This window comes from Eubalaena glacialis, chromosome 3 (assembly GCF_028564815.1).
Source record: "Eubalaena glacialis isolate mEubGla1 chromosome 3, mEubGla1.1.hap2.+ XY, whole genome shotgun sequence".
Lineage (NCBI taxonomy): Eukaryota > Metazoa > Chordata > Mammalia > Artiodactyla > Balaenidae > Eubalaena > Eubalaena glacialis.
Window position 1 is genome coordinate 141562098 of NC_083718.1, and position 19043 is coordinate 141581140.

General features: G+C 33.8%; 1 protein-coding gene across 7 annotated transcripts in view; it reads left to right on the top strand.

Moving 5' to 3' along the window:
• Positions 1-19043, top strand: part of DOCK7 (dedicator of cytokinesis 7) — a 185493-nt gene that overhangs the window by 133497 nt on the left and 32953 nt on the right. For all 7 annotated transcript variants that reach the window (XM_061184108.1, XM_061184109.1, XM_061184110.1 and 4 more), the window contains 6 exons: positions 739-893; positions 11213-11395; positions 11505-11640; positions 15458-15554; positions 18082-18178; positions 18518-18652. In XM_061184108.1, coding sequence (XP_061040091.1) covers positions 739-893; positions 11213-11395; positions 11505-11640; positions 15458-15554; positions 18082-18178; positions 18518-18652 — 803 coding nt within the window. The remainder of the gene's footprint in view (positions 1-738; positions 894-11212; positions 11396-11504; positions 11641-15457; positions 15555-18081; positions 18179-18517; positions 18653-19043) is intronic.

The window sequence follows — 19043 nt, forward strand, 5'->3', positions numbered from 1 at the left end:
TTTTTTGTGAGTGTATACTGTTATCTGAAAAAAACAATATGAGAAAACTTGCCAGATGTCCACCACCCTCAGTCTCAATTTTATTCATATACATAAAATTGAAATTAATATTCACCTGAATAACAACAATGATGTTTATTGCTAATACTGGGTTAATAAGTTGAAGTTTTGTTAGTTTTTAAAAACTGGAACCCACAAAGTTTTATTCCTCTTGCTTTCCATTTTTAGAATTTACTTAAATTCCTTCATTTGCCTTAGAGAAAACACTGTAGGTTGCATTTGAACTAGCAATTAACCTGTTAAAGTACTTCCAGTTCAATTAAAAAAATTTTACTGGTATCTAATATGTATTATCAGTGGGTGCTGGTGATACAAAGATAGCAACTCCTTCCCTTTGAGAGACTAATAGTAGAGTAGTTTTCCCAGTATTTTGATCACTAAAGCGGGTTTCCTTATCTGAAGGCAGAAATTTATATTATTATTACTATATATTATATCTTCTTTTACTAGCAAGTTAAAGTTCTCTACAAAACTATAAATATTACTATAGGAATGAGTTAATGTTTAAAATATTTAAATTATTTTTTTAAAAGAAGTAAATATAATGATAAGCAGTATATGTTAATAGGTTTTTCTTTAAAGAGTAAGGAGAATAAGAAAGGGGATTGCTTGCTCAATAGCTGTTAATTAAGCTAAACAGAAGTTTTCTTTATTTATTTTTGGGTGATTTTTTTCCAGAAACTCACAATCAACGAGGAAGACCAATCTGTATAGCCACCGATGATTATGAGAGTGAGAGCGGAAGTATGATAAGCCAGACAGTTGCCATGGCAATTGCAGGAACATCAGTTCCTCAACTAACAAGGCCCGGCAGTTTCCTCCTCACATCAACGGTAAAAACAGCCCTCCTACAGAAGTTTTATCTGGAAAGACAGATATTTCCAAGGATATACCCTTTAATAACTGAGATTATTGTACTAGCTGATACAGAAGTACTCTGAGTTTTATTTATTTTGTGGAAACATTAAGGTTTTGAGAATATTGCCTATCTTGTACTAAGTTGTTTTTAAAATTATTAATTACCTCAAGCTTTATGGTATAAAGGTCTATATTCTGTCATTTAGAATTTTGAAAGTTGCCTTACTTATAGCCTATTTTCTTCATTTTTAAAATCCATTTTGTTCTTTGTCAGCCCTAAGAAATAGTCTCAGTTATTTGGCAGTTGAGAATATTTAATCTGTGAAGATTTATACTTTTTATATTTAAATAAATTGATATTCATTCAACCCTGTAATTTTCCCCTCTTAAAGAGGGAAGAACAGGGAGGCAGGGAGTAAACAAACTGTTAATAGAACAAGATCAACTTCTAAAAGTTTTAGATGACTTCTTTCAGAAAACTGCAATTGTATTTATGGAAACTAGCTTACTAGACAACTTTTTAGAAAGTTTTATTGAGATAATTTACATATCAAAAGATTCACCCATTTTAAACGAACAATTTCATGGTTTTTAGTATCTTTACAGAGTTATGCAGCCATCACCACAATCTAATTTTAGAACATTTCCATCACCCCAAAAAGAACCCTGAAGCCTGTTAGCAGTCACCCTCTATTTCAACACAGCCCCAACCCTAGGCAGCAACTAACCTACTTCCTGTCTGTATAGATTTGCCTGTTCTGGACATTTCATATAAATGGAATTATACACTGTGATCTTTTATGTCTGGCTTCTTTCACTAAGCATAATGTTTTTGAGGTTCATTCATGTTGTGACATGTATCAGTACTTTTTTTTTTAATGCCAAATAGTATTCCTAAATATTGATAGACCAGATTTTTATCCATTTATGAGTTGATGAACAGTTGAATCATTTCCACTTTTTGGCTGTTAAGAATAATGCTGCTATGAACATTTGTGTACATGTCTTTGTGTCCACATATGTTTTCATTCCTTTTGGGTAGATACCTAGGAATGGATTTGCTGGGTCATATTGTATCTCTATCTTTAACATTTTGAGAAACTTCTAAACTTTTTCAAAGTGGCTGCTCCATTTTAAATTCTCACCAGCAATGAATAAATGTTCCTATTTCTCTAAATCCCCATCAACACTGTTATCTCTTTTTTATTATATATACTTCATACCTTAGTGTGTATGAAGTGGTATCTCATTGTCGTTTTGACTTGCGTTTCCCTAAAGTCTACTGATACTGAGAGTATCTTTTCATTTGCTTATTGGCACATCTTTTTGTATATCTTATTTAGAGAAAAAACCCATTCAAATCCTTTAATGTTTTAAAATTGTGTTATTCATCTTCTTGTTATTGAGTTGAAAGAGTTTTTTATATATTCTGGATATAAATTCCTTATCAGATATGTGATTTGCAGATATTTTCTCCTGTGGATTATCTTTTCCCTTTTTTTTCCCTTAAATATTTATTTATTTGTCTGTGTTGGGTCTTAGTTGCAGCATACGGGATCTTCCATTGCGGCACATGGGCTTCCAGAGCGTGTGGGCTCTGTAGTTGTGGTGCATGGGTTCCAGAGCGCGTGGGGTCTGTAGTTGTGGTGCATGGGCTTAGTTGCCCTGCAGCATGTGGGATCTTAGTTCCCCGACCAGGGATCAAACCCGTGTCCCCCTGCATTGGAAGGCAGATTCTTAACCACTGGACCACCAGGGAAGTCCCTCTTTTCACTTTCTTGATGGTGTCATTTGAAGTGGAAAAGTTTTTAATTTTGATGAATTCCAGTTTTTCAGTGTTTTCTTGTACTTGATTTTGCTATTGTAGATACAAAATAATATATAAAGTACATGTATAGTTAAAATATAATAATAGAAGAAACAGCAGTGTACCTACCACTCAGCTTCAGAAATAGAACATTGCAATTTCCATGGAAGTTCCCAGTTTGCCATCAATTCAATCCCTTTCTCCCCTCAAAATGACCACTATTCTCAGTTTTGTTGACCTTGTTATTCATTTTTTAAAACCTTGCTTATGTGAAATATACCACAGATGAAAAAGTACATGAAACATAAATGTAAATGTTTACAAAAGATTTTAAAATGAATATCTTTGTAACCACAATTCAGGACAAAATATAGAACATTGACCGCCTTCCAGAAATCCTTAGCCTGCTGTTTCCCACCACAGCTATCCACCAAGCCACCTACTATCCTAACTAATGAAGTAATTGCATAATTTTGTTAATAGTTTCACTATCTAAGTTTACATCACTAAATACTATAGTTTAGTTTTACATTATGTCTTTTTTTTTTTTTTTTTTTTTAAGTTCTTTTTTTTTTAAATTTTATTTATTTATTTATTTTTGGCTGTGTTGGGTCCTCGCCTCTGTGCGAGGGCCCTCCCCAGCTGCGGCGAGCGGGGGCCACTCTTCATCGCGGTGCGCGGGCCTCTCACTATCGCGGCCTCTCCTGTTGCGGAGCACAGGCTCCAGACGCGCAGGCTCAGTAATTGTGGCTCACGGGCCCAGTCGCTCCGCGGCATGTGGGATCCTCCCAGACCAGGGCCCGAACCCGTGTCCCCTGCATTGGCAGGCAGACCCTCAACCGCTGCGCCACCAGGGAAGCCCCATTATGTCTTTAATATTCCTCCATGTTGTAAAAAATAGCTGTAATTCACTGATTTTTCATTTTGGCATGATATTCCATTGTCCGACTATAGATCAATTTATTTACCCATTCTATTGATAGATGCATAAATGGTTTCTGATCTTTGGTTACAAATAACAGTCTTATAGATTCTTCTATATGTTTCCTGTCTGCATGTACACACTTTTATTTAGGGTATTTCTTAGGAGTGGAATTTGCTGGGTCATATATGTGTACCCTCTTCTATACTAGATATGCCATGGTGTTTTCCAAAAGGTTTGCCTTAATTTATATTTGCACCTACCGTATGAGAGTTTCCGTTCCTTCATATGTTCGTTCATCTGCACTTAGAATATTCAAACATTTAAATTTTTGTCAATTTGGTAATATATCATTATATCTCATTTTAGCATTCATTTTCCTGATGTCTTATGAGGGTGTGCACTTTTTCATATAAATGGCTATTTGGATTTTTTCTTTTGAAGTATCTAGAGTTTTTTTGCCCATTTTCCATTGGATCGTCTGCCTTTGCTTGTAATTTATAGTAGTTTATATGTCTGGATCAAGCTCATTGTCAATTATAAGTGGTTCAAAGATTTCTTTCTTTTTTTGTGGCTTGCTTTTTCATACACTTAATTGTGAATTTGGTGATAAGTGTCTTATTTTAAAGTAAGATTGTATTGAATCTATGGATCAGTTTTTGGGAAAATTAATATTTTTACACGCTTGAATCCCCAAATCCTTGAATATGTTAGATCTCCCCACTATTTAGGCTTTCTTTAATGTCTCTACACATACATAAACTTTTATAGCTTTCACCAGAGGCCCAGAACATCTTTTGTAGGTGTATTGTTGGTCATTGATATTTAAAAAATATTTTAGTAATATTATAAAATTATATATTATGATAATGTATAATACACATAAATTTTATATATATAACATTATATTTTTATAGTCTCATAAATGTCATCTTTTTCAAAAATTGTTTTCTAATTGTTGATTGCTATTTGTTTTTTGGCCGTGCCACGCGGCTTATGGGATCTCAGTTCCCTGACCAGGGATTGAACCTGGGCCACCTGGGCAGTGAAAGTGCCAAATCCTAACTGTTAGACTACCAGGGAACTCCCTAATTGTTGATTGCTTTTATGTGGGCATAGAATTGATTTTGAACAATAATGTTTATTTCCAGCAGAATTGCTAAACTAATAAGAGGTATAGATTTTTTTTTCTACATACACAATTATATCATCTGGCAGTTTCATTTCTTCCTTTCTGTTTTTTTTCCATAACTTACTTACTGGCTAGAACCTTGAGTACAATGTTAAATAGAAGTAGTGATAGTTGGCATCATTAAAGGGGAAACTTGCAACATTTCATTCTTAAACATAGGTGCTAAAGGTTTTGGTTTTGGGGTTTGGTTTTTTTTTTAAGATACCCTCTGTTATATTATGGAAGTCCCCTTCTGTTCCTAGTCTGCTAAGAGTTTTATTTTTGTAATTATGAATAGTTGTTGAATTTTATCATGCTTTTTTGCACCATTGAGACTGTCATTTTATTTTGCTTTGTAATCTTTTACTGTGACCCCTTTCAGTTGATTTTCTAGTGTTAAACCTACCTTGAATTCCTGAATTAAACCCAACTTTTTCATTATTGTATATTAATAGATTTGGTTTGCTGTATTTTGTTTAAGATTGTGTATCCGTGTTAGTAAGATTTTTTTCTTTCTCATAATGTTCTATTCAGATTTTGGAATCAAGGGTAGTTTAGCCAATTAAAATGAGCTAGGGAATTTCCCTTTTTATTCTCTTCCCTGAAAGTACTTGTTTAAAATTGAAATTATTTCTTCCTGGAATATTTGGAGAACTTGTGAGTGAAGCCATCTATACCTGCAGTTTTCTTTTTTGAAAGTTTTAAAATTACCTGTATAATTTCTTTAATGATTGTAAGACTGTTCAAGTTTTCTATTTCTTTTTACACTGGATTTTATAAATTTTATTCTAGCAGAAATTTATTCAAATTTCTTGGCATACAGAGTTGTTTCAGATATCTTCTATGATCTTTTTAATGTCTATAACATCTATAGTAGAAGTAAACATTTTTATTTCTGTGACTGGCTTTTTATATCTTTTGTCTTAAATCAGTCTCAACAGAAATTTGTATATTTCTTTAGTTTGTGTAAAGAACCAATTTGGGGTCAATGTTGATCCTCACTTTTGAATGTTTATCTTTATTATTTACTGTCTTGTACTTTCTTTTGGTTTATATTGATGTTCTTTTTTCTTACCTCCTGAGATGGATGCTTACTTAACTCACTAATTTTCATCCTTTCTTCTCTGATACATATTTTAATCAAAAACATTTTCCTTTAATTATTGTTTTAGTTACATACCACAGTGTGTAGGTAACATTTTAATTACCTTGAGATGGATGCTTACTTAACTCACTAATTTTCATCCTTTCTTCTCTGATACATATTTTAATCAAAAACATTTTCCTTTAATTATTGTTTTAGTTACATACCACAGTGTGTAGGTAACATTTTAATTAGTCATCAAAATATATCTAAAGTTCATTATGATTTCTTTTTAGACTTTTGGGCTATTAAATTGTTTTTGTTTGAGAATTTCCAGTCATACGAAAATTTCTAGTAATCCTTTTGCTTCTGATTTTGGCCTAATTGAATGATCAGAGAACTTACTCTACGTGATTTGTTATATTTGTGGGAGTTGGTTTTATGGTCTAGTACGTGGTCAGTTTTTGCAAATATCTCACATATTCGAAAAGAATGCATATTCTTCATTTGTTAGTTATATGTTCTATATTTATCCATTACATGCATTACATCAAGTTTGTTAATCCTATTGTTTAAATCTTCTTTCTCTTTACTGAATTCTGTTCACTTTTTCTAATATCCCACTACAACTGTGGTGGTGTAATTTCTTGTAGTCATTCTGTCAGATTTTGTTTTATTTCCTTTGAGGCCTTATTATGAAATATCTAATTTAAAATTGTTATATTTTTGATGGATTGTACCTTTTGTCAACATGAACTGTAATGCTTATTTTTTATTTGCCTTAAAGTCAATTATGTATAATACTGGTATAGCTATGCTAGGTTTCTTTTGCTTAGCGTGTATGTGTGTATATGTGTGTGTGTATGGCATGAGTTTTTCCATCCTTTTACTTTCGTTGTTTTTTCTCATATTTTAAATGTGTCTTTTATAAACAGCATATGGTTAGAGTTTGTCTTATATTTGTAAAATCTGGTCTATTCATCTTTGTCTTTCACTAGAGTTTTAAAACCCATTTACATTTAGTATAATTAAATTAATGTACTTAACATTTTAATTTTACTTCATGTTTTCTTTCCCACCCCCATTAGGTATTTCTTTTTATCTCATTTATTATCTTCTTTTGGATCATTTTTTTCTCATTCTATTTTTTCCTTATTCCACTTTTTCCTCTCTACTAGGTTGGAAGTCATACATTCTGTTTCTATTCTTTTTGTGATTGTATTACAAATAAGAATATGCTTTCTTAAATTTCAATCTAATATTAATCATTACCTTTACTTTCACATTGGTTAATAGAAGGATCTTAAAACAGGTTGACTTCATTTACCTTTCTCTCTACTTAAATGCTATCTTTAGTTTTATGTATCATTAAACCTCACAAGACATCATCATTATTATTTTTTTATGGCTATATAGAATCAGTTACCATTTAGATTTTCCCATGTGTTCACCACTTCATTTGCTCTTGATTCTTTCTCAAATTTGTGACTTCTATGAGATGTTTTTCTACTTTGTGAAATACATCCTTTAGAATTTTCTATTCTGTGGTGATGAACTCTCTGTGTTTCTTTGAAAAATGTCTTTATTTGACCTTCATTAGGATTTCTTTTTTAAGAAATAGCATCTGAGTTTCCTCTGTTTTCTTTCAGCCTGCTGAGGACATTGTTCCCATTGTCTTCTCATTTCCATTGCTACTTTTTGAGAAGCCAGCTGTGGTGAACTGTTACTTCTTTGAAAATAACTTGTCTTTTTTTCTGTTGTTTCTTTGATAGTCTCCTTAAAATTGGCTTTCTGTGGTTTCAATTGTTGAGTCTAATTTTGAATTTCTTTATGTTTATTCTGCTTGGTAGCTCTTTTGGACTTCTTAAATTTATGATTCAGCATCTTTCTTCAGTTCTATGAAATTCTCAGCTGTTGTGTCCAAATATGTCCTCTTCTCCATTCTGTCTCTCCTCTTTCATATTCCAGTTAAACTTGTTAGTCCTTTTTATTGTATCGTCTTTGTCTCTACTCTTCTGTGTATTCCATCTTTTTGTTAACCTGTGCTTCATGCTGGAATGTTTCTTTTGATCTATCTTTCAGCCTACTAATTCTCTCCTTAACTATACCTGATATTACATTATACCAACCCACTGAGTTCTTAATTTGGTTATTGGGTAAATTTTTTTCAGTTTTCTAAATTCTGTTGTTTCTGCTATTTCTTTTCAATAAAACATTTCTCTTTATATTTTCAAGTTTCTAGTCAAGATTTTTAATCTTATTTTTTGGGCAAGGGTGCATAGAAAGTGTGGTTATTTTATAGTCTCTGATAATTTCAATACCTCAAGTCTTAATGTACCTTTTTCTGTTATCTGTTTTGTCAGTTCTTACTCATGATGTGTTGCTTCTTTGTGTGCCTAGTTCATGACTGTGTACTGGACTTTGTATTTGCAGTATTACTTGTATGTATAATAAGAGTCCTGGGGTTGTGGTTTCTTTCCTCACAGAAGATTCATTGATGGGTAATACCAAACCCATCAATGTTTTGTACAAAACCCATTTAATGTTTTGAGAGAATGGAGAAAACAGACCCTCAATTTTTTTGTAGGGCTTAATTCTCTCATAGAAACTTGATTGAGAAAGACTGTTCTGGATACAAGTCTCAGGTTGGGTTTTTTTTTTTTTTTTTTTTTTTTTACATTTTAGCTTAGTGATTTTTTTTTTAAATATCTTTATTGGAGTATAATTGCTTTACAATGGTGTGTTAGTTTGTGCTTTATAACAAAGTGAATCAGCTATACATATACATATATCCCCATATCTCCTCCCTCTTGCGTCTCCCTCCCACCCTCCCTATCCCACCCCTCTAGGTGGTCACAAAGTGCTGAGCTGATCTCCCTGTGCTATGTGGCAGCTTCCCGCTAGCTATCGGTTTTACATTTGGTAGTGTATATATGTTGGTTTTTTATGCAACAAATTTCTACTAATTTATGGTGTGCTTTTTCTGTTTATCTACTTATTTATTAATTGAATGAACAAGCATACATTCTCAATTTCAGTGTAAGCAAATATGATCATCTTTTTGTGGTTTATGGTTTACGCTTTTTATGTATTATTTAAGAAATTCTGTCTTACTCCCAAGATTATAAATATGTTCTTTTATATTTCCTTTTAACATTTAAGTTCTCTCTTTGTCTGGAATTTATTTTTTGTACAATAGTGCAAGGTAGGAGTCTACTTTTTTTTCCCCTAGGGAAGTCGGTTATCTCACACCATTTATTTAATAATTCATCCTTCCACCACTGATTCATAGTGCCAGCTCTGTTATATGTCACAATTTCATATATGCATAGGATTTTTTTGTGTGCTTCCTATTATTTCATTAGACTATTTGTCTATCCATATGCCAATATCAAGCTGTCTTAATTATTCTAACTATTTAGTAAATGTTGCTATCTGGTAGAGCAAATTTGTCCCCCATCCTACCTAGTTCTTCCTCAAGAGTGCCTTGGCTATTTTTGGCCCTTTGCTTTTCCCCATTAAATTTAAAATTTGTCAACTTCCAGGAAAAACCTGGCTGGTATTTTGACTGGAATTGCATTGATCCTATAGAACAATATGGGGGAAACCTGACATCTTTGCATTACTGAGTCTTTTTCATGTTTGTCCAACTTTCTTCAGACTGTGTCACTGTGTTATTGGCAGTTTATGTGGGGGTATAGGAAATGTTAGTGTGTACCTGTTTGTCGAATTTGCTATAATTTTAAAATTTTGTTTTAAAAAATCAGTCATTGAGAATTTAGTCAATATATTTATGCATACCTGAAAGTTCTGCTGTAGAAAGTGCTTACTTTTAAAATAAAGAAGCATTTTCCTTATGAGAGAAACTGTGGATTTGGGGGTGGGAGTCAAAGCTATTTGTGTCCAGGTCAGGTGCAGTATAGCATAGTGGTTAAGTGAGTTTATGTACGTGAATTTATTTACATGTGCATGCATCCATTAAAGGCAGTAAACATAGTGGATACGAGCTTGGTTTCTGGAGCCACACGTTCTGCATTTGAATCCCAGTTCCACCATTTATTGCAAAATACTTTCACAAAATACTGATACTTAACTACTTGTCTCAGTTTTCTTGTCTGTAGAATGGCGTTAGTAATAATATTTATCTCTTTAGATGGTTTCAGGGGAAACCATCATGCATGATAGAGGGGAGATTAGGGTAGTAGTTGAGGTCATGGCTTTCCTTTGTAATTCCTCTCAACATCCTATCCACTGCTTTCTTATTATAATTTAGTATATTTATTAACCAAATATTAGAATATAGTATAATGGTGAAGAGTATAAGCTTAGGCATCTGGTTAACCTGGACTAAAATTGTGGCTTTACTTTTTCTTAGAATGTGATTTAGGGCAAATTACTTAATCTCTAGCCTTTAGTTTCCTTACCTGTAAACTAGAAATAACAATAGTTAATACCATCTCATAAAACCGTTGAGAGAGTTAAATAAGAAAAAGCAATTAGCATAGTGTCTAGCACATTTCAAATTTTGTTATGTTTTGCCATCATCATTATTTGCCATCATCATTATTATTATTGTCATCCTGCATTCTTGTCTGTAAAATTGAGATGATACAACCTGCTTAGTAATGTTGTTGGAGGGCTAAATGAAATAATATATGCAAAGAGCTCAGTATGATGACTGGAAGAGAGTAAATATTCAATAAATGGTACTGTAAACAAGTTCTTAGTTTTAGTTTTTATTTGTATTTCACATACTGTATACTAATACAAATCGAAGGTTGGGAATATTACCTTAAATTTATATGCTCTAAGTAAACATACTTTTTACTTATATGTGGTCTAAGACTTTTTCCTTTTGTCAGTGGCCCTTGATAGGAAATAGTGATTCTCTAAACCTGATAAACATTTTGTTATCACATAATACTCTTAAAATAGTCTTATATAGAGTCAATTTTTTTTCCTTTATTCATATCATGTCTGATAGTCTTTGGTAGATGTCTTAGTTTTTAATAATAGGACCTTTTAGTTTTTCCCTTTATGTTTTCTGTTAACGTTTATAGTCTGCTGGAAGCCCTGTCATAGATTAAAACAATCTTCTATTGCTAGGAAAGGTTCATTAAATGTCAGGACCTTAAGTTTAAGGTTCTATATGAGTTACACAAGTATTGTCTAAATCAAATGGTTCTTTTGAAATATTTGATTTTAAAGTAATTATTGTTGTATTGCTTTTAGAAGAAAACAACTAACAACTGAAAAAAAGAAATGGTCTTTGATCATTTTGTGTCTCATTCTACTGCTTTTTATTTTCAGAGTGGCAGGCAACACACTACCTTTTCAGCAGAATCAAGTCGGAGTCTTTTGATCTGTCTGCTTTGGGTTCTCAAGAATGCAGATGAGACAGTTTTACAAAAGTGGTTTACAGATCTCTCAGTCCTGCAGCTAAACCGGCTATTAGATCTGCTTTATCTTTGTGTATCTTGCTTTGAGTACAAAGTAAGTGATCATTGTGCCATTGCAAAGATGAACAAGAGGGGAAACATAATGTGGAAAAGAAGAAGAAAATTTCTTCAATGTGTCTTCTTTTCTAATGTTTAAATTTTAGGGAAAGAAAGTGTTTGAAAGAATGAATAGTTTGACCTTTAAGAAATCAAAGGACATGAGAGCAAAGCTTGAGGAAGCTATTCTTGGAAGCATAGGTGCTAGGCAAGAAATGGTGCGCCGAAGCCGAGGACAGCTTGGTATGTACACAATATCTTCTCCTTCTGGTGAGAATTTTTTTCAGTTTCCTTGAACAGTATTACAGTGATCATTTTTGCAAGTCTTCAGTGACAATTCTACACTTTTAAAATAGTGTTTTAAATGTAACTGTGAATTAACTTGAATAGCCATTTCTTTGCACTTTAGAATTCCTATTTAAGTAGGGTGAGCATACTTACAATTTGCTCTGGATAATCTCAGTTTGTTCCTCTTGCCCTTGTGTGATTATTAATAGCATCCCTTATTTTTAAAAATAGATTTTTTAAGAGCAGTTTTAGGTTCATAGCAAAATTGAGCTGAAGATACAGATATTTCCCATATATCCTTTGTCCCCACACATGCATGGCCTCCCTCGTTATCAGCCTCCCCTACCAGAGTGGTACACTTGTTACAACTGATGAACCTACACTGACGCTCATTATCATACAGAGTCTATAGTTTACATTATGGTTCTCTCGGTCATCCATTCTATGTAGCATCACTTTTTACTCTTAAAAGTTTCCTAGTTTTGTAATGATTTAATATACCCTGTATATAAGGCAAAGATATTGCCCATTAAACTCAAATGTCAGCAAGAGAAGACAATTTAGTAGCATTTGAAGCCTGTTTCTAATCCCTGGTCTGCTACCCAGTAGCCGTATAACCTTGGCCAAGTCACTTAATCTCCCCACTTTCCCTTTCCTCTTCCACTTGTGATTGTTTTGAGATTTTAAAAGGTAGTGTAACTAATTGATCTTATCATCTTTGTAGTGACCATGTGTGTGTAAACATTTCGCAAATTCTAAAGTAATATTGTTGCTGAGAGCTCCTTAAGGTCAGGGACATGGCTTAGTCATCTGTGTACATGACATTTGCTAACAGCTCGATATATATTTGTTGACTTAAAATGTGAATGTACATTTACATGAATATTTTTTAATTATTGTTTTTGATAGGCCATTTAACTTAATGATTGTTTATTTAAGTAAACTTAAATATCTTTTATATGCTATGTGTGTTTGGAATTTAATAATGAATAAGACAAAGTCTTTGCCTTTGGAATTAATAGAGCACTGTTTGTTCACTTCAGTTATATACGGTTTACAATGTACCTATTGATTTTCTTTTAACTCTTTTAGTATGTACAACAACCCTCTATTAAGTATGGAAATTAACTTTCTAGGTCATTTAATTATTACCAAAGCCTAATGAATAATTATCCTCATCTTTAAGATAAAATAAAACTCACAGAGGTAAATAACTTGCCTAAGATTATAAACTGATAGAACCAAGATCTTTTGACTGCCAATTTAGTGTTCTTTATATTATACAGTAGCTCTTTCTGAGGCTTACTGTTGGAAAGAGTGGGGCTGTTACCGATATGTTTGTTACATTTTTTTTTTTAATTAATTAATTAATTTATTTATTTTTGGCCGTGTTGGGTCTTCGTTTCTGTGCGAGGGCTTTCTTTGGTTGTGGCGAGCGGGGGCCACTCTTCATCGCGGTGCGCGGGCCTCTGACTGTCGCGGCCTCTCTTGTTGCGGAGCACAGGCTCCAGACGCGCAGGCTCAGTAGTTGTGGCGAGCGGGCCCAGTTGCTCCGCGGCATGTGGGATCTTCCCAGACCAGGGCTCGAACCCGTGTCCCCTGCATTGGCAGGCAGATTCTCAACCACTGCGCCACCAGGGAAGCCCTTGTTACATTTTTAAACTTGTGGCCTTTGGACAGGTACCACTGTTTAAATGTAAGAAATGAAGTTCTATATGTGGAATCTTAAAAAAAAAAACCCACCCCACCCCCCAAACTCATAGATACGGAGAACAGATAGGTGTTTGCTAGAGGTGGGGGGTAGGGATGGACAAAATGGGTGTAGGGGATGGAAAGGTACAAACTCACCGTAATAAAATACTTAAGTACCGGGGATGTAACTTATAGCACCGTGACTCTAGTTAACAAATGTATACTTGAAAGTTGCAAAAGTGAGTACATCTTAAAAGTTCTTATCATAAGAGAAAAATATTTGAAGCTATGTGTGGTGATGGTTGTTAACTAGACTTGTTGTGATGATCATTTTGTAGTATGTGCATATATCGCATCATTATGTTATACACCAGAAACTAATATAATGTTATATGTCAATTGTATCTCAAGTTAAAAAAAAGAATTGAAGTTCTTGTCTTTGAAAAATTAAACCTTTGCAATTCTTATATATTTGGATACTTAATAAGCTAGGTCATCCAATGATAGACATTCTTAACTAAGGAGATGAGAGACAATTTCATGGAAAAAAAAGTTAATGATAAAAATGAAAATAGATCACAGTTACTTATTTTGTTAACTGTCTTAATATAGACATATCTTTTTGCTTTCTTTCACAAAATTTCTTAAAGACAGAGGTTTCAAAATCAAAGAGGTAAAGAGAGAAAGAAAGGGAACGGAAGGGAGAGAAAGCAGGAGTATCCAGACTTGTCCTTTATTGTGTGTCAAATTATATTTGTTTCTCAGTATTTTTAAAATTTCTATTTGAACTCTGAATTTTTACTTTCATTTTTCTTTCCATCCTCCCAGCCAATTTAAAGTCTCATGGTTTTCAAAAAGGAGCATTAGTTTTCTAGTTGAAAGCTTGAAGTCATGACTTGATTCTATTGTTTATATTTCTCCACAATTCTCAATGCCTTCTCCACTTCTGCTGGATTGGTATGAATCAGTTCTATTGCTGCTGCCCCTTAAGGAGCCCGTACCATTCATTTTGCCTTGCATCCTAGAAACCACTTGGGAGAAAGCCCCTATCTTCCTCCTGTCCTGCCTTCTGTGGACAAAAAGAAATAATTACTTTATGAATCCTTTTTTTAAAAAATTTATTTATTTATCTATCTATCTATCTATTTATTTATTTATTTTTGGCTGCGTTGGGTCTTCGTTGCTGCGCGTGGGCTTTCTCTAGTTGTGGCAAGCAGGGGCTACTCTCTAGTTGCAGCGAGCGGGGGCTACGGACTTAGTTGCTCCGCGGCATGTGGGATCTTCCCGGACCAGGGCTCAAACCCGTGTCCCCTGCATTGGTAGGCGGATTCTTAACCACTGCACCACCAGGAAAGCCCCTGAATTCTTCTTAATTTGTTTATTTATTAAACAAAAAGTTATTGAGTTCTCAGGATGTGCCAGACACTTTGTCAGTACCTGACATAAAGGGGTGAACAAAATGGACATAATCTCTGTTCTTAAGTAGCTTATATTCTTGTGGTCATAAGTGCTATGGAGAGAAAGAAAGTAAGTTAAGAGGAAAGGAAGTGGTAGAGAGTTGAGGAAGGCCCTTCTGCAGAGGTGATGAATAATTGGCCAGTGAAAATTTGTGGGAAAAACAATCAAGTAAAAGGAACAACCACCATTGCGCACATCCTAAATCAGTAGCATATGTAGTGAAACTACACACACACACACACACACACACACACACACACAAACACACACACACAATAATGGTAGTGTAAACGAGAGCGGGAGGAAATAAGATCATATCATGCGTGGTCTTATTGGTTAAGATTTTGGGAAAGTCAGTGTTAGAAAGTTTGCTTATTTAAAAGCGTGTTTGGTTTTTTTATATTACATTTTTTATATTACATTTAGCAAATATATTTCTTCTGCAACTGTCATGAAAATTTTTAATAAAAAGCACTATTGTCTGGTTTTTCCACTTGTACTGAGGATAAGGTGGCTGTGTATAAAATTAGTAACATTATGTAGGATTTCTTATATGTTAGCAAATATACATGTATGTGGTCTGACTGAAATAACATTAAAAAAAGGTTTTGAAATTTGACAGAGAGAAGCCCATCTGGAAGTGCCTTTGGGAGTCAAGAAAATCTGAGGTGGAGGAAGGATATGACTCACTGGCGTCAAAACACTGAGAAGCTTGACAAGTAATATAACCTTCTGTTTTATCTTACTGATGACTTTGTTGAGTTTCAAATACAGAGGAAAATGATTACTTTTAGTGTTATTTTTTATATATTAGGCATTCAAATCTTAGAAGACAAAATAGTTATATTTTATTTTTAAATTTTAGATTAAAAATGATTTGAGGGAAGAATTTTTCATATGGTATAGTAAAACAAAAGGTCACATATTGTAACAAAAGGTTACAAGTGTTACTCTGTTTTCCCCCAACAATGCATTTGGCAACTATTTTGTAAATATATTTTGGGTGTCACACCGAACTAAATATTTCAAGGATTACAAAAAATTAGAACACTAATCTTTGCCCTCTTAAAGCTTGAAATATAAAGAAAGACAAAACACTACAAGTCTTCTGTTTCTAGCATGGAGGCAAACTAGGTACACTAACTGACCACCCTACCGCCAAAAACAATCCTAAAGGACTGCATCTTCAGCCTAAGGGGAACTGGAAGTAAACCCTTCTCACTGCCCAGGTAACCACAGGTAAAGTTGCTCGGCTTGACACTTGGCATTTCAGGTGTTATGGGGCTAACATTTTTTCCTGATAATTTGTAATTACAAGTTAGCCCTCAAGTTACCTGATTGGCCCCCACAGCTTTGAGCATATGGTGACCAACTCATTTGGGTCTGCCTAGTACTCCTCATTTTAGTAGTGAATGTCCCATGTCCCAGGGAACCTCCCAGTCCTGTCCTAAAGTGAACCTGGATGGTTGGCCACCCTATCTGAGAACCGTCTTCAGCCCAAGCTTTAGAGGATTCTCACAGATGAACTTCAAGAAATATTAGCTCTCAGACAGTAAAATCATGAAACACAGGAAGCAAGTCCCTGTGAGAGCCAGCAGAGAGAGAAGCAGCAGGGTCAGTACCATACAGATGAGTTTGCAATTGTCAGAAACTGTCTTAGTCTCTACAGGCTGCTATGACAAGATACCACATGCTGTGTCACTTTTAAACAACAGAAATTTATTCCTCACAGTTCTGGAGGCTGGGAAGTTCGAGATCATGGCGCCAGCAGATTTGGTGTCTGGTGAAGGCCCTCTTCTGTGTTACAGACTTCTTGCTCTGTCCCCTTATGGTTTAAGGGCAAGCAAACTCCCTGGGGCATCTTTTATAGAGGCACTAATCCCATTCTCGAGGGCTCTGCCCTGATTATCCAATCACCTTCCAAAAACTGCACCTCCTAACGCCATTACCTTGGGCATTAGGTTTTCAACGTATGAATTTGGCAGGGAATGCAGATACTGAATCTAACTGTGTTAAAAATTCTTAAAGTTTGAGTTTCTGCATTTCTGTCCTCTTTGTCCATGTTCGTTTCTTTTATTATTTTTCCACGTGTTGTGTTTTTTAGAAATCAAAAAGCACCAAGATACTATGCTATTAGTATGTTGCTTTATTTCTGCATTTGTATAATGTGTTCTCTTTGCTTATCTTACTATGTTTTAAGGGAGCCCTTTTTTTTTTGGTGTTTTCCTGATTCTTTTTGTTTAACCATCTTGTTTTGTCATGTTTCTTCACAAAATCTTGCTGGAATTTTAAGTTTGAACGTTATATATTTTGTTGTCCAATTTAATTCTAACTATGTTGTATTTTCTCCTTAAATTTAATTTGTAAAATGTAAATTCATGAACTGTTCTCTTTAGTGACAGTAATAAATATTCAGACTTTAACATCTAAGAACTTTGAAAAGTTAGCATTTAATATATCCTTTTATTTTTGCTTTGATTTATGTGTTTTTTGTCTACTTGGATGTAATATATAGTTTCTGCATATGTATTGCAACTAAAACAAATGTCGACTTTACTCATAAATCATATATAGTTATTAAGTTTTTTATTTTCATTAAATAATACTTTTGTAAATATTAGTATTCAAGTAAACCACTTCATTACATCAAGTTGTTTTATTTCTAATGAGTGATTCCATCCAGAGTCTCACTGAAGAGTCAAATCATTTTCTGTATTAAAATTTTTGTATCAAAAATTTGGGGAAATTAGACAAAACTTTATTTTTAAAAAAGATCTTTTATCTTAAATAAATATGTTGAAAATCCTTGAAATAGTAATATGAATACTAAACACTTTGAATGTTGCTTTACATGAAAGCAGCCCTAAATACAAGCCCACATAGCACCACCTAGTGTCTACGTACCATTCAGAATAAAACAGTTTTTCCTGTGTTTGCTGCATCTCTGAAAACTAAATATTTATGCCTTTAGTGGCACTGTAGCACTGTAATGGGGTGGGAAAGTCTGTATTGGCATGGTTGAAAAAATGTAGGTTAAAACAAAACATTTTAAAATATGCAAAATACTGTCTTTTTCCTTATTCTCTTGTAACTTTGCATTCAAGCAAATATTGAAAAATGGTTCCCCTGAAAAGCAAAGTGGTTCCAAGGTTTTTTATTTCTGTGCATCTTTAAGTCTTTTTTGAGTTGCAGATCTATTGGCTTTTCTAAAAGATAAATATAATTTCTTATAATATTTTGTATTAGGTCAAGAGCAGAGATTGAACATGAAGCACTGATTGATGGAAATCTGGCTACTGAAGCAAATCTAATCATTTTGGATACATTAGAGATTGTTGTCCAGGTAAGAACACAAATTAGAGGAATTTAAAGTAGTATAGATTTGATAAGTTAGGGTTGGGGGGAAAAAGTATTTATTGAACCATATGGTTACATTTAAGTATCAGTAGATCCTAGAAGTTATGTCCTTGCTCCTCTTCTTTTCTCATTTAAAACCTATTCATTCTTCTCCACCTCTTTTTTTTTATCCAAATCCGTCTCAGCTTCTTTTCCTTGAGGTCTTCCTAGATCTTACATTATCTTTTTCCTATTAAAATTTTTATTTGTTACTTATACATATTCTATCTCTCTAACCAAATTGCAGTTAACGTCTCTATTTTATTTATCTATTTTAAAATTGCAGACAGTTTCTGTAACAGAATCCAAAGAGAGCATCCTTGGTGGAGTGCTGAAAGTGCTACTACATAGCATGGCCTGTAATCAAAGTGCAGTTTATCTACAACACTGTTTTGCTACCCAGAGAGCCCTGGTTTCAAAGGTGGGTTATTTTTGTACCTGCTGTCTTGTCAGACTTTGCTTTCTTTATTAACATTGTCTAAGATCATTTGACACATACATTGATCATATTTTAAATATACTTATAGTTAAAATTTTAGTAATAACCTAAGACTCATGATTCTTCTTTGCCTTTTCTCTACTGCTTACCTGTTGGAATTTCTAAGAGTAGTTCTGATGTGGAGAAGGGCCTGAAATTACTAGCTTATTTTATTTTATTTATTTTTTAAAATAAATTTATTTATTTTATTTATTTATTTTTGGCTGCATTGGGTCTTCATTGCTGCATGCGGGCTTTCTCTAGTTATGGCGAGGGGGGGCTACTCTTCGTTGCTGTGCGCAGGCTTCTCATTGCGGTGGCTTCTTTTGTTGCG